The sequence below is a fragment of the Colossoma macropomum genome, unplaced genomic scaffold (genome assembly GCF_904425465.1).
Source record: "Colossoma macropomum unplaced genomic scaffold, Colossoma_macropomum, whole genome shotgun sequence".
NCBI classification, from domain to species: domain Eukaryota; kingdom Metazoa; phylum Chordata; class Actinopteri; order Characiformes; family Serrasalmidae; genus Colossoma; species Colossoma macropomum.
The window spans coordinates 29,923,507-29,950,886 of NW_023494807.1; the positions used below are offsets into that span (position 1 = coordinate 29,923,507).

Consider the following 27,380-nt stretch of genomic DNA (forward strand, 5'->3'; position numbering starts at 1 on the left):
AGTTCAGGTTCTTTTATTATAAGGGTTTAAAATTACATCACCCATCTATTCGACTGGAAAGAAGACAGTTACAGCTCTCATATGATGCCACATCATGGAAAACTTGTTTTTTGTTTTGATTTACCAACTGTGTTAGTTTTCCCCTCTGTGTGTCGCTGCTGTTGGAACAAAACCTCGTATCTCCAACATGGTAACTTTACAGGATGAGGAAAAATTCATAACTTTTAATGGAAGTAAATGGATAAATACTTCTTTCCAAGTAATTTTGGACCATTTCTGTTGGTCCGTTCATCATGAAACTTTGAGACATCATAAACGGCAACTGGCTTTTTCAAATTGTCAAAAACTGACAAACGCCTAATTGGTCGACTGTAAGCTTTTTTATTGTTACAAGCTTGACATTGTAACAGTAGAACCTTTTTTGTGTGCTATATAGAACCCTTCTCAAAACAGTTCCATACAGAGCCACCTATAGCACATTCTGAAGAACTCTTTTGATGCAAAGCACTCTCTAATAATGCTAAGGGTTCTTTGACTGTTCATGGTTCTTTATGGAAGTATTTTCTTTACCGAAGAACCATCTTTTTTTTAAGAATGTATATGGTTCTTCAAGGGTTCTTTAGTAAAGAGAGGTTCTGTGTAGAACCATGAACACTCACAGAACACTTTGCGTGAGTAAATGGTTCTTTGCATGGTAAAGGCGTTCTTCAGATTGATGGAGACTGTGCTGTATATAGTTCTATATAGAACCTTTTTGAAAACGGTTCTAGATAGCACCGAAAAGCGTTTTTCAGTTGTTACTAAGCTTGACATTGTTACAATAGAACATCATTTTTGGGTGCTATATAGAACAATTTTCCATCTACAGCACATTCTAAAGAACTCTTTTATGACGCAGAGTATCCTTTAATCATGCATAGGGTCCTTTGAGTGTTTATGGTTCTTTATAGAAACATCTCTTTTTACTGAAGAACAATTTAAGAGTATAGATGGTCCTATTCCTTTTGAAAAGGGTTCTTTTGTTACGATGCCAGGCTTGTTTTTTGGTTTGATTTAACTAAAACGCCAAAAATCGAGATGAGGTTTTGTCCTGACAGCAGCGATTAGATGTAAGCTTGGCTACATAAACAGCCTGTTGGAATAAATCATGGTTGTGATGTCACACTGTCAGACTGCCTTAGCCCTGCTTATTTAGCCTGCAGCAGCTTAGCCCCACCTATTCCTGCTGAAGTGATACGGAGTGGTGTTCCGGCAGACAGTCTGACGGTTGTTGGAGTGGAAGTTTTGGGAAAACGATTAAACGTTGTGCTGTTCATGGCTGTCAGGAAGCAAATGTATCATTGCAGCTTCCAAAAGATCCACACATACTAAAGGAGCAGCTTAGGTTCCCCCCGCTGCTCTGTTTGTTTCAGCCAGGCTGGAATAGAGCTTGTTCACTTGCGTTTAATTCTGAAGTTATATTATGGTGCTAGAACACCAAATGAGCATTGTAAGTGGACTTCGGGCGGCGTAGAATGTAGAATAGGGGTCCCTTTTTAAGGTTTTCGAAGACGTCACTGTGTCCTGAAGCTCCTCTTTCTTTCCTCTCGCAGCAGTATTACCACAACCGGCCCAATTTGCCCAACAGCGCCCCGCGAGTGCCCACCAGCAGCACGCCTCGCCCGGTGCAGCCGGCCCACGTTTACCCACCTAGCTCTCAGATGATGATGATTCCGCAGCAGCCGCTGCAGTTTGCCAACTCTCAGGGCACAGCATACTTCATCCCACCTGGACAGGTAATGACAGTACTGTAACAGTAAGATTATGCAGAGCCAGGACATTTTTGATTAAAAAAAAAAAGAGTAATCTAAATTTATGCAGTTTTCTCTCTTTACACCTAGTATAGTCAATCAGCAAAGACTTTTAATGTCTCTCCTTTTTGATCTTCCGCTGACCATATTCATTTCCAATGGATGCTGCCACTGTTTTTAGCTATGCTAATGTTCTTTAGTCCATATTTATAGTCAACAGTGAGTCATACAGTGTGAGAAACCACGAAGTCTATTCGAGATACTGAACACCTCCACACAGTTTTAGACAAGTTTGTAGCTTAGGCATGCAGTTAGCACCATGCTAATTGGTGAGGTATACGCTTTCATTGCTTGTTGGCCAATTAGCCTTGTAGCTCCAGTGCTATAAGTACAGAAGCACCAAACATGTCTAGGAGTGTTAATGTGACATTTTTAGGGTTCTTTTTTGCTAGTTTTGACCCTTTAACCCACGTGTCAAACATAAGGTCTATAAAATCCTATCCAGCCCGCAAAAGCATTTTCCATTTTCTATTATTAGCTCATTTCACAGTGCACTGCACTACAGTCCCCAGCATGCACTGCAACGTGAAGTGCTCCGACTCTCCTACCCCAACAACATTCTATGGGACAGCGGTTACACCTCAGTTCCACACCAGTCATATCACCAAACACACCAGCTGCAGTTCAGCCAATAGAAACACTTCGTCAGCTCAGTAGTTCAGAAATTGAGCCCAAGTCTTAATGAGCGTGCGGCAAAGAGAGGACGCCAGGGGTCTAGTTCAAGCAGATAGATTGGTTTAAAAGACTGAGCTCCTGGGGACCCTTAGGCTCCGTGTACACAGACTCGCATTGCTGCGTATCAGATACTTATCAGATTTCAGTACTACATATGAAAGCGTCTCAAATCGGAATTGAAAATGTCAGATTCGGTGTGTATCTGTTCACACTGACACAGACACACATCTGTCACATATGAAGAAAAAGATCAGATTTGGGCCACTTTCACCTGCTCTGTAAACGTAGCCTTGCATTTTGAGTAGTGCAAGAATTCGAGTAACATTTCATTGGTCTACTACAAGTGTCTATTTTACTGTTGAAGTTTTTGCATATTTTAAATAAACAATGGCCAGTTCAGTTTACAGCACAACATTAATTAAAAATTCAATAAACATTTTTTTTTCTCTGGCCCAGGGATTTGATGAGACTTTTTTTTAATATGGCCCTTTTTGCTGGTTGAGTTTGACACCCCTGCTTTAACCCCTCTGTGGTTGTGCAGACTGAAGCCCAGCTGTGGTTTGCTCTGATAAAATCCACAGTTGTAGCCTTTTCATCGAAAACCTGCTTTTAAACTTATTCCTAAATACACTAGACAGCGATATGATCGAGAGGCAGCAGTCATAGATGAGTTGAATCATTGACTGGATTTATCATAGACACTCATTGGTTGGAACATGCAGACACTGCTGCTCTCACTGGACATCGGGGTTTAAAATAGGAGACTCTCCCCTCTGTGGAAATCATGATTTTCTTGTTTAGGTTCTGTGTCTTAACAGTGAAATTAATGTTATTGAAAGTAATAAGTATGTATGCTATATATGTACGCATGTAGCTATAACTCAAGGCGCTGCGATAAAAATGGAAAAATAATCTTTCTTAAGCACTAAATGGGAGCTATTTATTGCGGTTAACTGTGCAACATATGATTAATTGCTATTAATGTTTATTTGGATAGCAGTAGTAAATTAATCTCTCAAATCTGTCTCTTTAGTGGAAGGCACCGTGTAGTTTGTGCAAAACTGTAAAAAATCTGCATGGATTTTTCACTTTGGGAAGTTCGGCATGATCATTTTTACTTAGACCTCTTGACAGCTTTGTTAAATGAGAAATATTTCGGTCTGAATGTTGAGAATTTTGCTGTCAAACATAATTTTGCTGCTCGTCTTACTTTCCCATTTCGTTTCTGATTATTTTTCAGTGGAACGTGAAGCTGCACATTTAAATCTGACAAATGAAAGTTCTGTTTTGAAAAATAAATCATTGCAAAGTGCTTGATAGGTCAGACGGCACAGTGAGCCATGAGAATTTTAACGAGGCCCTTTTAACGCTCGTCCTCAATCGTCTGAAAGAATCTGGATCTCTGACAGGAATCATAAATAAACTTGTGTTGCTCAGCTGTTGCCGAACAGAAGATTAAATTGGTTCTTGTGAGAGTGACTCACGACTATTGTATTGAATATTCACATAACTTTGCTTCCTTGTTTTTTGTCCTGCAGTACCGTCCGCAGTACGTTCCCCCGGCCCAGCAGTATCCTGTGGCCAGCGCACCTGCAGGCTTCTACTCTGGAACGAATCCTGATTACGGCTCTACGTATGGTAAGAGCAGCAACAGCAGACCCAAGGTCCACTTTTCTCCAGCCAGCCGTCTCCTACCATCGACCTTTTAACTCCTCTGAAATTAGCTTCTCCATTGCAAATGATCATTGTAGACCAGTAGGTTATTTTACGAAGCGGCTTCACCCACAAATGTGTTCTATCATTGCTGCTGTTGAGATCGGACAAGTTTTACAGAACCCCAGTAAAAATCCTATTAAACCTAATAAACTGTAGAACAGACTCAGTTTATATCACAATACCTACATTTAGAGCCAGTTATTCATTCAGCCTAATGAGAAACTGTAGAACAGACTCAGTTTATATCACAATACCTACATTTAGAGTCGGTTATTCATTCAGCCTAATGAGAAACTGTAGAACAGACTCAGTTTATATCACAATACCTACATTTAGAGCCAGTTATTCATTCAGCCTAATGAGAAACTGTAGAACAGACTCAGTTTATATCACAATACCTACATTTAGAGTCGGTTATTCATTCAGCCTAATGAGAAACTGTAGAACAGACTCAGTTTATATCACAATACCTACATTTAGAGCCAGTTATTCATTCAGCCTAATGAGAAACTGTAGAACAGACTCAGTTTACATCACAATACCTACATTTAGAGCCAGTTATTCATTCAGCCTAATGAGAAACTGTAGAACAGACTCAGTTTATATCACAATACCTACATTTAGAGTCGGTTATTCATTCAGCCTAATGAGAAACTGTAGAACAGACTCAGTTTATGTCACAATACCTACATTTAGAGCCAGTTATTCATTCAGCCTAATGAGAAACTGTAGAACAGACTCAGTTTATATCACAATACCTACATTTAAACTACTTTAATCAGTAGTTCAACTACACTACAGCGCAACTACTTTAATGAAAGCTCTCTACAGTTTCTCATTAGGCTGAATGAATAACCGGCTCTAAATGTAGGTATTATGATATAAACTGAGTCTTTTTCTGAAGCTTGTCCATCCTCTCACCAGTAGCTATAAAGAAGCACATTTGAGCCAAAGCCTGATTGTCAGTTAACCCTGAAATTTAAGTCTGTCCAATAGAAGAAGAGGATGCTTTTAATTGAAACGTCCTCACTTTTGATTTAAAGGGACACTCCGGCCAAAATTAAACTTGTAATCAATGTATCTTTTGTGAACATGTCTACTCGTATCCAACAGCGGTACAGCTGTCATTCATGAGAGATTTTCCAGTCCCCCCTAGACGGACGTTAGTTATCTTCTGCCGTACAACTGTGGTAACAGTCTTCAAATCTTTGGCTGAATCCCATTTCACCCCTCGCCCCTACCACTTACCCCTTAGCCCTCTGTTTTGCACGTCTAAGGGTTGAGTTAGAGGGGTAGGACAAAGTGTTAGGGCTACATGGCCCTCCAAACGGAGGTTTTTCAGAGACACTCCAAACAGAGTGATGTAAGGGGAAAAAAGAGACCTGCAAGATGGCTGAACAAGAGACCAAAGAAGCCCACAAATGTGAATTTTCTCTGTTAAAAAATTAAGATAACCACTGTATTATCTTAGTTTAATGTCGTTTCAGTGTATTTTGGTCGTTTTCTTCACAACACACAGGCAAAAATTGGTAATAGCATGCTGATGTCTCAGTAGCTAGCTGGATAACTTTCCCGTTCCACCTTAAATAGTCCAGCAGTTCTGATGGCTGAAGCGCCAGAATGTAACTGCTGCACCATTTAAGGTGAAACTGAAAAATTCGAACAAGAATCTGGTGAATATCTGACTTCAGCTTCATATCACTGAAGAATTAGGGGTGGGTGATGATAAATAATTGCCCCCCTCTTTGAAGGCATATGATGCCCTAAATGTAACTAAAGCCCAGCAGTGAGGAGCTGAACTTTACCCTCCTCTGCTGTCACTGCAGACTGGCAGGGGCGCCTACAGAGCAGCGCTGGTAGCTGTTAATGGAGTAATGCCCTTTATTTGAGGGTCCCATTTCGTAGGGAAGATTTCAACCACTACCCCTTATAACTCAGTTCCAAGGGGTTAGGGTGACACTGGAAAACAAGGGGTAGGGGTAAAAATAAGAAATGGGACAGGGCCTTTATTACAGTGGAGAAAATGGATTACTCAGACTGCAGAAGCAGCTCACCAGAGTTATGAGGGAAAATTTTAAGTGAACGAAAACAAAATTGTGAGTTCTGTCAAACCAATGAGGCTGATGCAGTGCTGCTCTACAAAACACTACATAACCTGACAAACGACTTACTGAGCTCTAGTTTTAGGCTGGGGTGCCCCTTTAAGTTACCAAGTTTTAAAGTGAAATCCTGCTTTAAGTTACTACTTAACATATACTCCTCTTTTTGTCTTTCATTCTCACATTGCTGGTTCTTTAACTCCATTGTGCTTTTAATATGTGCTTTCTGATGGGACCTCTCATTCATCTCCTACCCTCTTTCTCTCATCCCTTCTTTCTCTCTCTCTGTCTCTCTCTCTCTCTCTCTCTCTCTCTCTCTCTCTCTCTATCTCTCTCTCTCTCTCGCTCTTTCCCTCTGGGCTGAGTTCAGAGGCCTCTCTGGCAGCGAGGGAGAGGCGGGGGGGTGGGGGGAGAGGTACGGGCCGAGAGAACGGCCGAATCTCTCTGCACGCCGCTCCTCTCACCTCCCAGCGCTACCCCGGTGAGTCTGGAACGCAGGGCTGCTTGTGTTGTTTTTCTTTCTTTTATTCTGCCTTTTTAAAAAGTCCGTTTCCCGGGAGCATGCACCTGCCCTTTTTGCTGCCGTGACCTCCACGGTGACCCGTGACTCCAAAAGCCCATGAGGCAGCACAGCTTTTAGTTTATTCGCCAAAGTTAGGGACGTCCCGATACGAAAGGCCCTGTATCGGAGCTGATCTGGAATTTTTGTTTCTTAGTTTCTTTTAAAATTTAAAGTTCACTGAAAATCTCGTCTGATCCCTGTTAGATGTTTTGGATGTTTGTAGACGGACCAAACAGTTTATATAAGCGTACAAGCAGTTTCAAATTTTATTGTTCATTTTCTCCAGCAGTGATCGTTGCTTTATGTATAATAATTCATTTGTTGTCATTCATGGCCGCAAACGATATGGCAGCCTGAACGTAGTGTCGATACCGATATTGAGCGATGCTGATATTGCATGACTCTGCTTCCGCATCACATGACGTGTACATCATGCGCTTCATGTTAAGGACTTACATGGCCAAGCTGCTGCACACGAGCCTAAGATCACTATGCGCAATGCCAAGCGTCGACTGGAGGGGTGTAAAGTGCCGCCACTGGACTCTGGAGCAGTGGAAACTTTCTCTGGAGTGATGAATCTTCACTGTCTGTCGGTCTGATGGACGCATCTCGGTTTGGTGGATTCCAGGAGATCGTTACCTGCTGGAACGCAGAGTGCCAACAGTAAAGTTTGGTGGAGGAGGGATAATGAGCTGGGCTGTTTTTCAGGGCCCCTTAGTTTCAGTGAAGGGTGATGTTGATGCTACAGCGCAGACATTTTACACAGTTATCTGCTTCCAGCTTTGTGTCAGCAGTTTGGGGAAGAGCCTTTCCTGTCCCAGCATTACTGAGCCCCTGTGCACAAAGCGGCTCCATGAAGACATGGCTTGGGGAGTTTGGTGTGGAGGAACTCCGGTGGCCTGCACAGAGCCCTGACCCTTAACCCCACTGAACACCTTTGGGATGAACTAGAACGTCGATTGTGAGTTAGGCCCTCTCGTCCAACATCAAGTGTCTGACCAGACAAATGCTCTTTGACTGAATGGACACACATTCCTGCAGACTCGCTCCAAAATCGTGTGGCAAACCTTCCCGGGAGAGTGGAGCCTGTTATAGCTGCAAAGGGGGCAACTATGTATTATGACCATGTCTTTGGAATGGGATGCAGTGCAATCTACATGCAGTGGCAGATTAGATGCTTTATTAGCCTCCTGTAATCTGTTTTGAATGTCATTGAGGTGTTATTGGTGCCATTTTTGTAGATGTGCGTTGTTTTCAACCTGCTCTAAAGAGGAGAATTTACAAGTTATTGAAGATCTAATTTAACTGCCCTGTGGAACTATTGGAACTGTTTCACGCTAAAATACAGGGTGATTCGAAAAGATTCATCCGATTTCAAAATGATTTATTTCACTTGTCAATCACGACAGAACAATGCAGTGAACTGTAAATGGCTTAAATGAGCATAAAGTTTGTTATGTAATTTTACAAGTGCTCAATATGAACCACCTCCAGCTGTACAGACAACATCAACGCCATAGTCAAATTCATCCCATACTGGATTGAGCATGTCGGGTGTCGCTGCACTCACAGCTCTTTCAGTGCGATTTCGGAGATCATCCAGTGTTGTGGAACCAACAACGAACGCTCTGAGCTGTTGGAGCTTCACTGACCACGAAAATCACACTGCACAGTTATTACAGATTCACTCTTATTGAAGTGGAGAACGCAGAACGCTTTCTGCTCAGGGGTCTCATCTCCTCTCAGACTGAAGGGAGCCATCTTCCACTGACAGTCAGAAACTCTATGACCCCCTCTTTCGATTGGATTGTGATTGGTTCCTAGGCACCTCACGGTGGTAAAAATATGGTGCTTTGAAATCAGATGGATCTTTTTGAATCACCCTGTACAAAACATGACAAACATTGCGGAATCTGAGGTTAGTTACATAAAAATTGTTAGGTTAACTTGGCCTAGCCTAGTAATGATAATGTGCTGCAACTTAACACAGACTTCGTTTTGATTTATTTCAAAAAGTGCTTTATAAACAGTCGGCATGCTATTTTATTAAACCTACATCAAAACGTGAGCATTCATTTAGCTTCCTCTTCTGACATCCAGGCCTGCTCACTTAATGGCTGAGCAGGCTCTAACATTGCGTTTGTGTTTTGCCTCATGCGTCATCAGTTGGAGTCATGAGTCTCTTTTTTTTGTGCATGTTTCTTTTCTATAGCTGTTTATGGATCCAGTTTATTTCCACCTTATTTTGATCCAATTTAAGCCTCAAATAATTTGACCTTGCCACTTGCATGTGGATGAATCCATGATGCAGGTGGGAACACTTTCTGTTTTAAAAAGTTCTGCTGTTCGTAAAGGGTTTTGTTTTTGTTTTTTGGCTAAATCACTCTGAATTGGCAGACGCACGGTTTGAAATGACAGCTGGGCAACCCTGCATTGTGGACTTTGCTTAAACGGACCTGTCTAGTGGAAGTGAACGGTGTTGTGATGTTTATGAATTGTGATTTATGAATTTTTTTTCCCTCCTTTTTTCCTCCAGCTGGAGCATATTATCCTGCTCAGCCACAGTTCCAGCCTTCCGTCACCGCCACGCCTGTTATAATGAACCCTGCCCAGCAGCAGCAGGCCCCGCCCCCTCAACAAGCCCCACCCCAGCAGCACAAAAGGGAGCGCAAACAGGTAATTGACAGGTTTAGTTAAGTGATATATACTTCGATCAGGCATAACATTATGACCACCTCCTTGTTTCTATGCTCATTGTCCATTTTATCAGCTCCACTTACTATATAGGTGCACTTTGTAGTTCTACAGTTACAGACTGTAGTCCATCTGTTTCTCTGATACTTTGTTAGCCCCCTTTTACCCTGTTCTTCAGTGGTCAGGACCCCCATGGACCCTCACAGAGCAGGTACTATTTGGGTGGTGGATCATTCTCAGCACTGCAGTAACACTGACGTGGTGGTGGTGTGTTAGTGTGTGTTGTGCTGGGGTTTTTAAACACCTCAGTGTCACTGCTGGACTCAGAATAGTCCACCAACCAAAAATATCCAGCCAACAGTGTCCTGTGGGCACTGATGAAGGACTGGAGGATGATTAGCTCATACTGTACAGCAAGAGATGAGCTATCATCTCTGGCTTTACATCTACAAGGTGGACCAACAACGCAGGTGCGTCTGATAAAGTGGACAGTGAGTGGACACAGTGTTTAAAAACTCCAGCAGCACTGCTGTCTGATCCACTCATACCAGCACAACACACACTAACACACCACCACCACATCAGTGTTACTGCAGTGCTGAGAATGATCCACCACCCAAATAGTACCTGCTCTGTGAGGGTCCATGGGGGTCCTGACCACTGAAGAACAGGGTAAAAGGGGGCTAACAAAGTATCAGAGAAACAGATGGACTACAGTCTGTAACTGTAGAACTACAAAGTGGACCTATATAGTAAGTGGAGCTGATAAAATGGACAATGAGCGCAGAAACAAGGAGGTGGTCATAATGTTATGCCTGATCGGTTTATGTTTGAGATGTTGTCTTTAGTTTTAGTACTAGAGTTTTGAGGAAAGGTAGCTTTAAAAACGACACCCCACCAATTAGCATGGCGCTAACTGCATGGCTGAATCTTTAGACTTGCCGCAAACTCTTATCTCTAATCTTGGTTGTGGTTTCTGACATCATATGATACTTATCTATAAACCTAGACTAAAACATTTTTTTTTGCCAGGCCATAGTTTTAATTTGACCTCTTCTGCCTGTGTCCTATAGATCAGAATACGAGACCCCAATCAGGGGGGACGTGACATCACTGAGGAGATCATGTCTGGTGGAAGAACCACGTCTACGCCCACACCACCTCAGGTGAGGTCATTGCTTGTGGCATCGTCTTTTTTTTACATTACACTTGTGATTATTCAGCCGATGAAATAATTGGTGTGAAACTCAAACAAACCCCGCCTCCTTCCTCTTCTCTTTTAGTCTGTAGGCCCAGAAGTAGGAGGTCCAGTGCAGACCAACGGTGAAACTATACCTCCACCAGCGACTGTTGTGATCCGACCTGGTAAACACACTTCTTAATAAACTGAAGTTCTGTATTTCGCACTTTTGTTTTTAGTACTTGGCTATGAGGTTGCATGTGTTGTCTTGGCCTGGACGATAAAATAATCCAAATCTAAGGGTTTTAACTGTTTATACTCCACCTTCAGTAATAGAAACCCCTCTTCTGAACATCCTGTTTACGTCTGGCATTACCAGCCGTGATCCGAACGTAATGTTTTTAAATAAGCTCTCTGTGGTGCCGGAGCGGAGTGGCTGCACAGACGCTGCTGTTTTACCTTTGTTATACAACACTTTGGAATCGTGGTCTCTGTACTACGTGCGCACTTCACACTGCCCTCTGCTGGAGTATAGAGTTCAGCTCATGGTTATTAAATATGCAAATGTGTAATGATGGAAGGAGTGAAAATTGCTCATCATTCATAATTTTACTGTTACATATTTTTTTGGACTTGCGCAACTATTAGCTGGCTTTTCAATTTTTGCATTCGTAAGGCTGTCTGAATACACATGCAGGTGCCTGCAAATAACGTGAGACACTGAGAACTGTGGGTGGAGCGTACGTGACGTTAAACCGCGAATGTAGTCAAGCTGGACGCGATCATCGTGCGTGCTGTGCTACGTCGGGTTCAGCACAGCAAACCCAAACACAATCCGATCGACAGTTACGCTTGATTCGTAAATGGGAGATCTTCACCCCTTTCACAGTTCGGGTTGGTTCTCTCTTTCTGGGGCGCTGTTCATTTTGGGCATTTTCACACCTGTCCCAAATTTATTTTGTGATCAATATTTTATTAACAAGCACACGCAAAGAACACAAGAACTATGTTCTAAAAGCCCAGGACATGCCCATAGAGCTCCCCACAACATGCCCATAGAGCTCCCCACAACATGCCCATAGAGCTCCCCACAACATGCCCATAGTGCTCCCCACCACAGACACATCATCTGTGTGTCAACAGTCTTCGGTAGATGTCAAAGTAGCGACAGCAGTGGTGGTCAGTGGCAGACCCACACCAGAGGAAAAGACATACACACCAAAGCAAAAGACACAAACAAATTAATACCTGAATAGATAAATGATATCAGTTAGCAAAGGTTGTTATGCTCCCATTGTTTTTAAACAACTCTTTCTCAGTATTTGACCAGGACACAATTGTTCTTATTTGGGTCTTATTTATCCTGGCTGTTGTACGTTCCAAAAGAGCGATGTCCCGAAAATAAGTAAGCCAAAGAAGGTGCGTAGGAATGCAGGGTTCAGACCATATTTTCAGTATTGTCTGTGAGGCAGGCCAAAAAAATCTTTTTTTGATGAGTTGAAAACAATTCTGCACAGTCATCAAGTAGGAGGAAAGTCCGGGGATCTTTGTGTACAGATTTTCCCAAAATATTAGTCCTGTCCCAAATATGAGTCTGCATCCAGGACCGATTCTGCGGGAAAGACTCCTTATCGCTGGTTTGCTTTCACACGCAAGCCGTAGATCGATTGTGTAATTCTATACCTCACTTTTCCGCGTGCTTGTGTGCAAAATTGTCAGCATGAGTTTCATCCATTTGCTGCCTTTCATTACTGTCCTTGGATACAAACACTCAAGTGGTGAAGTACAGCATTTTTTTGTCCACAGCAGTCCTCTCGCCTCCGTCATGAAACTTAAAAAGGGAAGTAATGCAATAAATCAAAGCAGTCACGCTACAGTATGAGCCAGTCATGCAGCCACACATGCGGTGCTTGCAGCATGTAGTTTCCACGTGAGTGGCAGATGGCACAGTCCTTTGGAAGAGAACCCTATTCCGCTGATTTCAGGAGGACCAGAAATCGGTTCTCTGGGCTTGAAAACAGCTTTCGCGCTTGACCAAATATACCAGACTTGCAGAGCAAGCAGTCCTGGATCAGGAACAAAGCTCTAGTGTGAAAACACCCTTAGTATCACAGTTCGGCATGGAGGAAGTCTCCCATTAATTACATGTGTTTAGCGCAAGATGTGGAAAAATACAAACCTCACTCATTTCAGAAAGATAATGACGATGTATTCTTAAAAGTCCCTCTTTGTCAAAATTGACAAAACAATTAGAACAAAATATAAATTGGAATAAAAATGTAAACATTAAGAGGTGGTGGAGTCGTACCCATCACAGGCTGTATTTACATGCATTGTTGCCAATCCAGTTGAATACATTCTGATTATAGATTAAGACTGAGGTGTTTAACTCGCTCTACTCAACAGTCTGATGGGAAATCTCCGTTTACATGCTCACTACCAGTAATCAGATCCAAAATTACATGTATGAGGACCACTTAGTGTAATGTTACCATGACAACCAGCATCACGTGAGTCCAGTCAGAGTGAGATGAGCAGCAGTGAGCAGTGCTTGTGTTTTTAATTGCTTTAAAATGGTCAGACTCAGGAAAACGTCCTTCACATGTCCTTATTAAAGAAGGCCGAGAGGAAGACGTCGTGTTCTGAGACACATAAGCTGGACGTCCGTCCCACCGCCGTCTTTTAAAGATCACAGCATAAACTTCGTCTCCTCTGCAGACCAGTTTCTGCTCCGCCATGTTGAACGGTGTAAACTTTAACTATGATGCAATGAACATGATCAGAACAGACTTAAACTTTCCGATAGGGAATGTAATCAGATACAGGTGTTTACACTGATATTATTCTTCTATTTAACGGATTATTTACAGGATTACACACCTCGTTCAGTCGGATAGAAACTGTATTCCAAATCGGACTAGACTATTGTGGTGTTTACATGGACGTATTCTATTTTGAAGGAAATCAAATTGAATGTAAACATCACTTAGTGAGATTAAAAAATTGGTGTTCATCTCATGAGCTGTACCGTAGGCTGTCATACTGCAAATTTTGGTTTCCGTTCTGAACCGTTACAGCTCTTAGTCCAGACATGGGATGCATTTTAATGGTAAGGGTTAACTGGGCTAGAAGTTCAGGATAAGCTTTTTGTTTTCTACAGGGTTAAAATACTATTCCTGAAGTAAAATTGAACTTTACAAATTAAATTACTGATAATATCAGTAGTGAATTATATGGACAAGCTAATTGTGAAAGGGATTTTTGGGCCTTATTGCTGTCTAAGTTGGAATCCTGGCTCCAAATCACTCTTGTTCTGTATTTCAGATGACCGCGTGAAGCCTGTGGCTCCGTCAGCAGCCGCCTCGACTCCCCCACCTCCGTCTAAGACGCCGGAGCCAGCTGCGCCTCTCGCTGCCGAGCCTAAAGCCGTGCCGGATCTCCAGCCTGCTCCGCCTGTGAGTGACGCGCCGGCTCCTCTGCTTCTCAACGTCAGCCCTGATGTCAGAGCTTCTCCTTCTCCTTCTCCTCCCCCTGCTGTTACGTCACTTCCTCCAGCGGACAGCCCCGCCCCTCCAGCGTCTGAGACGTGTGACACTGTGGACGCGCCCGTTCCACCCGAAGCTCCGTCTCAAAAGCAGGAGGAGCCGACTGAGCCTCCAGTAGCTCTTGCGGAGCAGCCTTGTGCTGTTGTGGAGAAGGCGGAGCCTGAGGCACCAAAAGAAGAGCCAGAGCCATTGCCTGAAAAGGCACAACCAGTCTCTGACTCCGCCCCCGCACCTTCTGCTACTTCAGCTGCGCCCACGGAGGATGCCGCCACTCCAGCCACCAATGGCAGTGATGAAGCTCCTGTTGAGGCCACGCCCACTGCACCACTGAAGGTAAAGGGATGGGCAGTATGACCATTTTTGTTTTTGTGTATATAAAATATAATTCTAACCCAGACTATTATGGGATGTCACTTCACTTTCGTTTGTTTTCTATATCAACCACCATTAGACGGCAGAGCCGGAGTTGCCCGCAGTGCAGCCTGAGGAGGCCCCCGTGCCCAACGGTCTGCCTCAGGACCCTGAAGAGCTGCCTGAAGAGAAGCCTGAAGCTAGTGCAGAACCCGTGGCTGAACCTGAAGCTCCTCAAGTGCAGGAGAGCGCCCCCGCGGTTCCAGAGGTGCAGGAGGCGGTCGAGGTGAAAGCAGAAGAAGCTCCTGCTGAGGAGACGACTATGCAAGGTAAGAGTTCCTTTGTTCGATTAATATATATATATATATATATATATATATATATAATGTGTGTGTATGTATGTGTATATATATATATGTGTGTGTATGTATGTGTGTATATATATATATATATGTGTGTGTGTGTGTGTGTGTGTGTGTGTGTGTATTTAGTTACTAACGTACTGATCAAACAATCCATATCGCCCCCTACACTTCCTGTAGTGTATTACAGTCTGTCAATGACTGTAGATCATATGAACGTTATAGAGGCTTTTTAAATGAAACATTAGAAGCCATATCGCCCCCTACACTTCCTGTAGTGTATTACAGTCTGTCAAAATGACTGTGTGGATCATATGAACATTATAGAGCACTTTTTAAATGAAACAGTCAGTCTGTCAGTGACTGCGTGGAAGTCTTGTGACTTCTGCAGATGTTTTCCTGATAAATGTTTTACTCGCTCCTCTTGTTCCTGTAACTCTGGCATTAACAAAGTTTGTCCCGCATGTCAGCAAGATCACCAGAGTTTGACTAGTTTTCTTCTCAGGAGTCTGTATCTAAGCCATCTTTTTCTCTCTAGCTGCCCTGTCCGTGCCAAAGAAGAAAAAGAAGATAAAGGATCTGAATAACAAAGATGTGGGAGATCTCCTAGATGCCTTTAAAGAGGTCTGTGCCTTTTCTCAGGTGTAATGGAGGACTGCCAACTCCTGAAGGTTTTTGGCTACAGAGATTAAATGTACAGAAGTCGGTGGCCTTTTATAAAGGCAGGTGCATTAATGCAGTTAATGAATGTTCTCTCTCTTCTAGCCTGAGGAGAAAGAGCCTGCTCCTGAACCCGTGACCGCTCAGGTCCAGCCTTCAGAGCCACCGGCTCCGGCCGCAGAGGAGTCTGAGGAGACATGGGAGGAGAAGGAGGACAAGCTGGACATGGAGAATATAGAGCCTGAGGCCACTAAGCCTGTGGAGCAGAAATATCAGTATAAAGAGGGTGAGGGAGGAACTCTAGATGTGAAACGTTTGCACAGTTTATTATTCACTTTTTTTCCATTTGGTACAAATGAAGATTTCACACTTAATTAAAAGGTGTTTGAACAGCCAAGATATGTTTGCTTCTTTAGTTTTAATGTTGGAGCTAACAAGTAATAGAGGCTGTTCATTGGGCACAATAAGTCCTCGAATGCAGTCTGTGAATCATCATGCTACCATATTCATCCAGGTCATAATCTAAACTCTAGTTTAGACTTGAATCATGAGCGTTCATTATCTTGATGCTTGCAGAGTTGAGTAATGAGTAGTGTTGGTGATAGGTTTGTAATGATTCTTTGTATGAAATTAGAAAGGGATGCAAAACAGAAGCGTTTCACCAGCGATATCAGACTTCTGGACTCTGTTTATACGGTCACTATTCAGTGAGAAAAGGGCGTGGCTAAAATACATGATGTATAGCCGTGCTTTGTCCACTCTCTCTTCAGCATTCAGGGAAAAAGTTTTATAACCTTTTTTTATTTTATTTTTTTTGCCACTGCAGAACATTGGAAGCCCATTAATCCAGAGGAGAAGAAGCGGTACGACAGGGAGTTTCTGCTGCGCTTCCAGTTCATCAGTGCCAGTATGCACAAACCTGAGGGTCTGCCGCACATCACTGAGGTCGTGCTGGACAAAGTAAGAATCACGCTTAGACTAAACAGTGCTGTTACTGTAGAAGTACATCTAGAACCCTGAACAACTGAATCATGAAAGACGGGTTTAGACCAATTATACTTATAATAATAATAATAATAATAATAATAATAATAATAATAATAAGACTTAGACTAATTACATTATAAAATGTTAAAAGAAATTGTTACTTTAATTTTACTTTATTTTGTCAATGTTATTACTACTAATTTTATCTATTTAATTATTTTTTGTCCTTACTGTTTTGAAGTACAGGTCTTTACCCTGCTACTCGTGTGAAAGTTGCTCTTCATATTGTTGCTGTTGCGAGTTACCTGTATATAGTAACATGTAGCTCATTTTAATGGCAGCTCATCATGCCATTATGCCATTATCTTACATTAAATTTATTTAATTAAATTATCTTTTTTTTTTTGTTTCTCTTATGGTTTATTTTTGAAGAAGTTGAAGTTAAAATGAGGCATTCCTGTTTTTCTGGTGTATTGTCTGGTCACAAACCTCAAAAAACAAAAAATAAACATTGCCATATGCAATAAGTAACCTTTTTGTTTTTAGTTTTTAATACCTGACTGTATTGCCTTCATTCTATACAGGCAAATAAAACTCCCTTGCGGCCCCTGGACCCCAGTCGGCTGATGAACTGTGGTCCGGACTTCACACCCTCGTTTGCTAACCTGGGCAGACAGCCACCTGGAGGTGGACGAGGACCGGTAAGATGCGCAGTACACTAAACTAGCATTGTTAAAGTGACAGTTCAGAGAAGTCACATTTTAGCCTCAGTCACACTATACATTCGCTGTTTGCGTCACCTTGTGAAATGGACATGATCTAAGCTGGTGACGACATGCACTGTTAGTTAGCAAAATTGTTTACTTGCTAACCATAAACTGTAATGAAACAAAAGTGAACATATCAGATAATTACATAAGGAAGTTTAGTGCTGCACATTTATCTGTAGCTAAAAAGTGTAGGTAACTGGTGTGGTTGGCAGCAGTGGGATGCATCTATGGTTAGCCTAGGAGGTAAAGCTGGGGTTACACTGCATGGCTTTTACCCCGATTTTAGCCCAGATTCTCAGTCTGGCTGAGTCTGTGCTGGTCGGCTCTATTTTTTGGGTCAGTTGGAGAGAGAGAGTAGAGTCGTATGTGAGGACTCGGACTCAGGTTTCTTTCCGATCGCATTTCAGACCAGTCGGAGTTTATCAAACATTTGATTTTTTTCGGAGTGTAAACTGATCAACAACTCAATCTGAACGGATTCCTGCAACAGCCAATTAAAACAGTGCGAAAGAAGAAAATACAGCAAGTAAACGAAGAAAAATGGCAAAGTCTCATGTGGAGCGAAGCTTTTTAATGTTTAAAAGGCACAATTGAGTTTATGTAGATTTAAGACTCTAAAATACCAAAGTGATCACATTTTTAAATCCATGACTCACTTAAACACGTTTACCTGCTGCTTCTTTACTGTTTCAGTGCAGAGAAAACAACAGCAGCAGCAGCTCCACGTTTGTTTATTTGCATCTCCTAGTAACGTGCGAGTTCAGTTCAGCAACAGCTCAAAAGTTGAGCAGTATGTGATCCCTAATATTTCAGTTGTCAAAGATCTGCTGATGGTGTGAGATGGTAATTCTTTTTATAATCTGTTGACTTAAAGTCGTGTCATGAACCCAAGGCTTAACATAGTCGCTAACAAGCTGGCTAAATCATCTACCACAAACAGTAAAACAGCAAGTGAATGTGTCAGGCAGTTATGTCCCACAACCTAGTACACACTGGTCTGTAGCAAGAAAGTGTAGGTAACTGGGGTGGTTTGGGTCAGTGGGGTGACCTGTGTGCAGCTGCAGTTAGCCAAGAAGCTAATATAGCTGTTATCTACCACAAACAGATGTAAACATGTTATAGCCTCCTGACTGACTGTGGATCATACAGTCTGTCATGTTTATTTGTAGTCAGTGGGGAAGAAATGTTAAGAGCTGTTTAGCTCCGCCCCTTTAGTGATGAACTCATTTGGGTGGTGGATCATTCTCAGCACTGCAGTCACACTGACGCGGTGGTGGTGTGTTAGTGTGTGTTGCACTGGTCTGAGTGGATCAGACACAGCAGTGCTGCTGGAGTTTTTAAACACCTCAGTGTCACTGCTGGACTGAATAGTCCACCAACCGAAATATCCAGCCAACAGAGTGGACACAGTGTTTAAAAACTCCAACAGCACTGCTGTGTCTGATCCACTCGTACCAGCACAACACACACTAACACACCACCACCACGTCAGTGTTACTGCAATGCTGAGAATGATCCACCACCCAAATAGTACCTGCTCTGTGAGGGTCCATGGGGGTCCTGGCCACTGAAGAACAGGGTAAAAGGGGGCTAACAAAGTATCAGAGAAACAGATGGACTACAGTCTGTAACTGTAGAACTACAAAGTGCACCTATATAGTAAGTGGAGCTGATAAAATGGACAATGAGCGTAGAAACAAGTAGGTGGTCATAATGTTATGCCTGATCGGTATAAGTGTGGATGTCTTTATGGACCCTCCCAACCCAAATGTAGCTGACCAGCCAAGATACGTTGGGTGTCGTGACGTTTTAATTCTTTAGGCTAATGTGTCTCAAGTAATGGAAGCCTGTAGCCGCGATGCCTGAAGTCCTGCGTTTAAAACGATTAGATCTGTAAACGTTTTGTTGTAATGGTTCGTTTCAGCCTCCAGGCCCGCGCCGCTCTCAGCAGGGTCAGCGCAAAGAGCCGCGCAAAATCATCGCCAGCGTGTCGCTGAGCGACGATATCCAGCTGAACAAGGCAGAGAAGGCGTGGAAGCCGACGGCGAAGAAGTCCCGCGGGCGCGGAGGGGAAGAAGAGGAGGATCCGGAGGTGATAAAGACGCAGGAGCTGTTCCGCCGCGTCCGCAGCGTCCTCAACAAACTCACCCCACAGATGTTCCAGCAGCTCATGAAGCAGGTGACCGAGCTGACCATCGACACGGAGGAGAGACTGAAAGGGGTCATCGACCTCGTCTTCGAGAAAGCCATCTCAGAACCCAACTTCTCTGTAGCTTACGCCAACATGTGCCGCTGCCTTATGGGGGTGAGACGCTCTGATTTTTATTAATTTATTTATTTTCTCTTCAGCGTTTTGCTTCTTTTTCCTATTCTTTGTTTTTGTAGTTTTGTTTTCCATTTGTTTCCTTCCAGTTTGTTCCCTTTCACTCACTTTTTTTCCTTCTTACTTTTTTCTTCTGATTTTCTTTCTCTTTTGCTCTTTGAATTTTCATTTTTTTTTCTTCATTTTTTTTGGTTTCTTCTTTTACCACTTCCTTTTCTTTTTTTTCTTGCTCTCTTCTTTTTTGTTCTCTTCCTTTTTTCTCCTTTCACTGTTTTTTCTCCTTGCTGTCTTTTCTCCTCTTGCTCTTTCACTTTTCTTTTTGCTTTCTCTCTTCCACTCTTCTTTCTTTTTGTCTTTCTGTCTGTCTTTCTTGCTCTTTCACTTGCTATTTTTCTTTCTTGTTCTTTTTCTTTTCCTTTTTCTTTCCCTTTCTTTCTTTTTCTTTCTATGTTTTTGTCTGTCTTGTGCTTTTTTTCCCCCTTCTTCTTTCTATTGTCTTTTTGTCTTTCTTGCTTTTGTCTTGTTTTTCATGTTTTCCTTTTCTTGTTTGTTCTATCTTTATTTTTCTCTCTCTCTCTCTCTCTCTCTCTCTCTCTCTCTCTCTCTCTCTCTCTCTCTCTCTCTCCCCCCTTTTTTTTTTTCTCTCGAATTAGTTTAACAGCTCTGATGTTTGATTTCTCTTTGTGGGTGAGGACCTCTTGGATAGTTTTGACGTTTGTTTTCCTGTGTCCAGCTGAAAGTCCCCACCTCAGACAAACCGGGAGTCACTGTGAATTTCCGCAAACTGCTGCTCAACCGTTGTCAGAAGGAGTTTGAGAAGGACAAGGATGACGACGAGATCTTTGAGCAGAAGCAGAAAGAGCTGGATGCAGCAAAAGAGGTACTTCTTTATCTCGAACATATCAGCCTAATAACCAGCTTATAACATGCGTTTGACCGTACATCTGCTGTTAACGTTTAAAATGTCTGCTGGAATATGGTGCCGTGCTGATCTAACCGAAACCTCCTGCATCCTCCAGGACGAGGAGCGGCAGCGTCTGAAGGAGGAGCTGGAAGAGGCGAAGGATAAAGCCCGCCGCCGCTCCCTCGGCAACATCAAGTTCATCGGCGAGCTGTTCAAGCTGAAGATGCTGACGGAGCCGATCATGCACGACTGCATCGTGAAACTACTGAAGAACCACGATGAGGAGAGCCTGGAGTGTCTCTGCAGGCTTCTGTCCACCATCGGCAAGGACCTGGACTTTGAGAAGGCCAAGGTACCGAATACTCAGACTGACCGTATCACGAGACACCTTTATTTAATAGGACATGGGTTAAACAGTGTAAGATCAGTAGACGAAAGAATGAGCGTCACATAAACTAGAATTAGAATTAAGATTCATGGTTTGTTATTGTCTAAAACGCTTATCCTTCTGGGTCGCGGTGGGGCGCTGGAGCCTATCCCAGCTGTCATAGGGCGGAAGGCAGGATGAGGAGAGCCTGGAGTGCAGGCTTCTGTCCACCATCGGCAAGGACCTGGACTGTCCAGTTATTGTACCGCGACCCTAGCTGGACTAAGCGGTTAACGACGACGATGATGATGATGGTTTGGTATTGTTTTTCTGTGCAGCCTCGTATGGACCAGTATTTCAACCAAATGGAGAAAATCATAAAGGAGAGGAAAACGTCCTCTAGGATCCGCTTCATGTTGCAAGATGTTTTGGACCTCAGACGGGTACATACTCCTACTACTAATGATAGCACTTGTAATGCTTCTAATACTACTACTGTTAATGCTACTTCTGTTTGTAATACTACTTCTACTACTAGTACTACGGTTTATAATGCTTCTACTACCACCTCTACCACTTTGATTTGTACTACTAATGCTACTTCTGTTTTCACTTGTACTACTGTTAATTCTACTGCTGCCACTTATACTGCAACTTGTAGTTTTACTACTACTAAAAATTGTTAATAGAGCACTTTATATGGCGGAACACAGTAAATCGAATAAGAAAAAGAAACAGTTAGGAAAAATGCACTGTTAATTATGGTTCTTCAAGGGTTCCCTAGGGAAACTAGTTCTATAGAGAACCATGCACCATGTTCTTTGTATCGTGAGAGGGTTTTTCAGATGGAGAACATGCTATAGATGGATCTATAAAGGGGTTTAAAGGGGTTCTCTACTGCTGCCGCTTCAATTTTAGTAGTAGTAAAACTACAAGTTTTGTTTTAACTCTTCAATCATGCAAAGGACCCTTTGCATTATTGATGGAGAATGTGGATGGTTCTGTATAGAACCCATTTGAAAAGGTTTCTCTATAGCTCCAGAAATGGGTCTTCTACTGTTACAAGCTTGGCCTCGTAATAATAGAAGAACCCTTTTCAAAAATGTTTTATATAAAACCATCTACAGCACATTCTCTGTCAATCTGAAGAACGCTTTCACAGTGCAAAGAAACTATTAATCATACAAAGGGTCATTTGAGTGTTCGTGGTTTCATATAGAACCATTTTTCCCTACTGAAGAACCATACTAAGTGTGTAGGCTATTATAAAATCAATAACTTTTTTAGTAGTCAGTGTAGTTGTATGACAACTTTATTCTCAGTTATGCTGACAAAGTTGTGTTTACTGCTCTCTCCATAATTTTTATTTATTTATTTATTTTTTCCCCCCTTCTCTACAATAGAATAACTGGGTTCCCAGGAGAGGAGATCAGGGCCCTAAGACGATCGATCAGATCCACAAAGAGGCCGAGATGGAGGAGCACAGAGAGCAGATTAAAGTCCAGCAGCAGCTGCTGTCCAAAAAGGACTCTGCTCAGGGCCGCGGGGTCCGCGGGCCGCATTCTTCCGGGGGCCGAAACAGCCAGCCTCAGGACGAGGGCTGGAACACGGTGCCCATCAGCACCAAAAGCAGACCCATCGACACCAGCCGGCTCAGCAAGATCACCAAGGTACAACCTCGAGCTGATCAGCAGCTTAAACTCTGACATTAGCAGGGACACCTCACCTCATTCTGAAATTTTAAAAATCTTTTTTGTTACATTTAAGTTCAGAAAAAGTTCCTGCAAACGTTTTCCTGATGAACTGATTTTCAGTTTCCGAGCTATTAAAGCACACACGAAACTCTTTTCTTTCAGACATGGTTTAAAGGAATAGTTCACCAAAAAATCTAACTTGCATTTAGTCCAAATGTACTCAATCAGCCGAGACGTGTTTGGTGTCTAAATTTTACTTTAGCTTTGCGCTGGAGATACCAAGGCTAATGTTGCTAGCATACACTAGTTACCCACTAGTCACCCAAACATTCTGTATAAATGTAAATACATAACCAAGACGTTGCTGAAACCACAGCCAAGCCTTCATTAAAGTGGTACAGACTGGTCAGTGTGATTTTAGAGCACAGCATGACTCACTGTGAGCTATAAAAATTAACCAGCTGAATGCAGCGAGCAACCTTTCAGACGACACCAGAGCTGTTATTCACCAAGCACTGAGATATTAGGAATGATCTTGGAACAGTTTATGGTCATCGCTAAAACTGAGTCTAGATCAGCGCTCCAGAGGTGGTTTGTGAATGGACTCTGTCTAAAAAGCGTTCATCTGCACAGCGAAATTTCGTTAATTTATATAGCACAAAACTGTAAATGAACCAACCAACAAACCTGATCTTTCTTGTTAAAAACATTTTAAAAAGCTGTGTCTCTAAGGCTGTGTTCACACAACAGGTAAAAGTGGCCCTAATCTGATTTTTCTCACCAAACCCAAGTGTGACCTCTATGTGACATCAGTCTGAACAGATCGCACTCCTAAACTGAAGAACAGTGCTTCACGCGGCTTGTCCAGAGGTGAACAATCAAAAGTGAGTCAACAGAAACAGCCACTGCTGGAGATTTGTTTCATCTTCACCTACATCACAGGAGCTAACAAGTGCAGATGGCTGGCTGAGCTCGCTGTGAAAAGGGCACGTTGTTCGGTTTTGCTCAGAGTCCTTGGTTTCTTTAACCTTTGCTTTCAGACTTAACTTTTTCTTTGACGCTGCAGCCGTGTTTCTTCGAACAGCAGTTTGGATAAGTGGCCTCTGATTTTGTTTGTACAGAATCGGATCAAATCACATTGTCGCATCACATTCACACAGGTGCGAAGGTCAGTGAAAATCTTAGGCGTGTAGCCCCCTTGTAGTACTGTAATATACAAAAATATATTAAATAAATATATCATAAATAAAAGCATACACATTAGATAATACGCACACACCAGTATCGCACCATCCAGTGTACAGTTTCATCACAGTAGTGCAAGTTATGAAATAAAAGCTGAAAGATGATATGTACAATTGTGCACATTTCCATATATGCAGTTAGTGAGTTTGAGGGGATAGAATATTGATATACATGTTCCAGATTATACAAGACATGCATAGATGTACAAGATGTCAATCTATATGTGCAGGTATAAGTCTGTTAGATTGAATTTACAGTAAGAACTTACTAAGGACTGGCATAAATCACGAGTTCTGATCTGGCTGCTCAGACTAAGTCACACTGCTGCATACCGGATGCGTGTCCCGAATCGGAATAAAAAAAAAGTCATTCACTGTTTTGCTGTTCACGCTGACACACTACAACATCTGTCACATATGAAGAAAAATGAGATTTGGGCCAATTTTACCTACTAAGCCTTAGTCACGTCTGTCTTGTACTCTTTCAGTGTTCAATCTCCTCCTCTGTTTTCACAGCCTGGTGCTTTGGACTTTAATAACCAGCTCCTGGCCCCTGGAGGAAAGGGCTCGTGGGGCAGCTGGGGCAAAGGCAGCAGCGGAGGCTCCGGAGCCAAACCCAGCGCAGAACAGGGTACAGTTACACTGACATCTGACACTCTTTACTAAGGCAGCTTCTATCGGCCTAAAGCACTTATTCTGAATACGACTCCTCAAAGGTTTTTGTTCCATTCTAACTCTCAGAGCATAGTTAGAGCAAAAATGTGGACGGACAAAAACGTGGGCACCTGAGGACCTAAAGCAAACTGATTTAACCATTACACTATGTAACGGTCCCATATAGATCCTCTGCAGATCAAATTTTTAACAAATGATCTGGTAAAACTGGTTGCCGTAGGCTTATTGAATTTTAATGGCCCTTCAAAAAATCTGCCTTAATTTATATTCTGCTTTGAGGGGTCACGTGGCATCAGCGTCTTCCAGTATAGTGCCACCCAGCTCTTACTGAACCATGGAGAGCCAAGAGAAATGTCTAAATCTACTTTTAGTTATTTATTTATTTGCTTTTGTAGCTGTCGTTCATGCAGCAGCCCATAGTTAACAGCGTAAACAGACTAATCAGCGGCCCCTTTAATAGATATATTCAGTTATCTGTATAAATCAAGGTGAGATGCAGCGACCATCCTATTAATGTAACTTCTGATGTCTTGAGTTTGTTAGTACAGCAGAAATCAACAAAGCTTCCACCATGGACTGTTAAAATGGCACTGCTGCCTTCACATTAACTCAAAATCGATTAAACTTTGCTGGTCTAACCGCTGCTAAAAAGGCTATTGTACAAAATTGGTTTAATCGCAAGAATGGTTACTATTCTACCATCATATTTCTCCACTGAGCAGACTTGTGCAATGGTAAACAAGGCTAAATCAGCTACAGTATTGGCGTTGAATGCAGCTAATTCAGCTCTTAAGGATTTAGTTTTAGCCCATTAGATGAATGTCTGTAAATCTCACCCTATACTTACTTTGTTTTCTGGTGTGACAGTGTTTATATTTGTACTTGTATTGACTGTAATCTTGACTGTTCTTAGCAATGTTTGTCTGCACTGGACAGGAATGTAAGTTACAGCTTTGGTAAAGACTAAGTTTATCCCAAAAAAATAGAGCTAGTGCTTTAATATAATCGCAAAATGACTCGAATCTGGATAATCCGAATGTGTAAAACTGGTTGTCATTCTCTCTCTCTCTCTCTCTCTCTCTCTCTCTCTCTCTCTCTCTCTCGCTCTCTCTCTCTCTCTCTCTCGCTCTCTCGCTCTCTCCCCTCCAGACTCTGGCCGGTCGGGCACGAGCACCCTGAACCGTTTCTCTGCCCTGCAGCAGCCTGCACCTTCATCCACCTCCTCCTCTTCCTCTATGGACGCTGACCGCAGGGTTCCTCACAGGCAAGTCCAGAATAAAAGCCCTTTTCTTCCCAGTTTTGGTACACGAACAGCCTGCTCCACTGATGACCTCTGTTTTGTGCCACGTGTCTGGGCCACTGACCTACACTGATGGGATTGAGGAACTGAGGAGAAACGAGCAGTAAACCAGGCTGTGCAGCTTTCAGATTTAAACAATCTTGGGTCCAGCTCTGGTCCTGGAGAGCTTGTAGTGCTGTAATCCAGCACAGTTTGGTGATTTTGGCTCAGTGCACTTCATTCAAGTCAAGACCGATGGGTGCAAAGTTACAGGAGCAAAAAAACTACGCAAAACTTTGCTCATGCATGTGTAAATTCACTGTCACTAAAGCATGCAGTTCCAAACCCAGTGTTAAATTCCAGTTTTCTGTGGACTGGTATAGCATCTATATTGGTATTTAAGCTATTTCATGTTTTATGCAAATATTAAGAGACTTAAATTAGCTATCTACATTAAAAAATACATAAACGTAAGCTGGTATTATACGCTGTGCTGGGTTGTGGTCCTCCAGGACTGGAATTGGATGCCCCTGTTGTGCCACACTTTATTTACTTTTTGTATTTCTTTTTTGTTTATTTTCTTCTCCTTTTTAAAATGTCTATTTTTGTGTTTTATTTTGTGCTTATGTTCTCAACTATTGTAATCACATTTGAAAATCCATTCAAATCACTGTTCAATAACTGGTTCTTTTTGTCTGTGTTCACCAACTATTCCTTTATTTTCCTCTTCCGTGCAGAAGCAGTTCCAGCAGGGACCGCAGTGACCGTGACCGAGAGCGGAGCGATCGTGATCGGGGCGATCGTTTTGATCGGTTTGAACGGAGAGACAGCCGTGAGGACAGAGACAGAGCGCTCGACAGGAACCGTCCCCCCGTCACTAAGCGCAGCTTCAGCCGGGAGAACGAGGAGCGCTCCCGCGGAGGAGAGAGCCGCGGCCCCGCTGACCCCGTACGTCGTGTGGCCAGCATGACCGACGACCGGGGCAGCCGTGACAGAGCCAGGAGCAAAGAGACTGGTAAGGGGACTACTTTCGTACCGTCGCCAAAGGTGTGCAGAAGCGTTGATCTGACAGTGGCGGTGCAACTGCATTGATTTTGGAATGATGTAATTGATTAGATTTAAGTAAGAATCTCATAGCCATACACTCTACTACAGTGTAAATACTATTTTAAAGTATTTCTGAATTGCACCAAAATGATCAAATTTAGTGGTGTGGAAATTCATGACTCACCAGATCATTTCCTTCGGACTTGCACCCCCTAGTGGTAGAACATTATCAAGATTAAACTCTATCAGCGGCCTTTTTATATCTTTCAGTTGCAGTTCCTTTTCAAACCACATGAGGGCACTGTATGAAATGTGATGCGTCTTTCATAAATCTGGATTTCTGTTGGCCGGAGACCTTAAACCTAAAATCAGTCATGAACATTTTCGATCAGATTG

At 42.6% G+C, this 27,380-nt stretch overlaps 1 protein-coding gene and 1 non-coding gene across 5 annotated transcripts in view; both read left to right on the top strand.

Annotated features, from left to right (window-relative positions):
* eif4g1a (eukaryotic translation initiation factor 4 gamma, 1a) overlaps positions 1-27,380 on the top strand; it is a 63,224-nt gene that overhangs the window by 22,205 nt on the left and 13,639 nt on the right. For 2 of the 4 annotated variants that reach the window (XM_036555796.1, XM_036555797.1), the window contains exons 5-24: positions 1,593-1,775; positions 4,064-4,163; positions 6,711-6,821; positions 9,439-9,578; positions 10,670-10,762; positions 10,880-10,961; positions 14,101-14,654; positions 14,773-15,001; positions 15,573-15,658; positions 15,800-15,980; positions 16,521-16,654; positions 17,266-17,382; positions 19,376-19,756; positions 20,508-20,654; positions 20,794-21,030; positions 21,384-21,488; positions 22,449-22,715; positions 24,500-24,614; positions 25,808-25,922; positions 26,675-26,952. In XM_036555796.1, coding sequence (XP_036411689.1) covers positions 1,593-1,775; positions 4,064-4,163; positions 6,711-6,821; positions 9,439-9,578; positions 10,670-10,762; positions 10,880-10,961; positions 14,101-14,654; positions 14,773-15,001; positions 15,573-15,658; positions 15,800-15,980; positions 16,521-16,654; positions 17,266-17,382; positions 19,376-19,756; positions 20,508-20,654; positions 20,794-21,030; positions 21,384-21,488; positions 22,449-22,715; positions 24,500-24,614; positions 25,808-25,922; positions 26,675-26,952 — 3,655 coding nt within the window. The remainder of the gene's footprint in view (positions 1-1,592; positions 1,776-4,063; positions 4,164-6,710; positions 6,822-9,438; positions 9,579-10,669; positions 10,763-10,879; positions 10,962-14,100; positions 14,655-14,772; positions 15,002-15,572; positions 15,659-15,799; positions 15,981-16,520; positions 16,655-17,265; positions 17,383-19,375; positions 19,757-20,507; positions 20,655-20,793; positions 21,031-21,383; positions 21,489-22,448; positions 22,716-24,499; positions 24,615-25,807; positions 25,923-26,674; positions 26,953-27,380) is intronic. The other 2 variants (XM_036555798.1, XM_036555799.1) reach the window with 2 other exon arrangements.
* LOC118797563 lies at positions 25,977-26,052 on the top strand. The gene has a single exon (XR_005005950.1). It is a non-coding gene; the product is annotated as a small nucleolar RNA SNORD66 (small nucleolar RNA).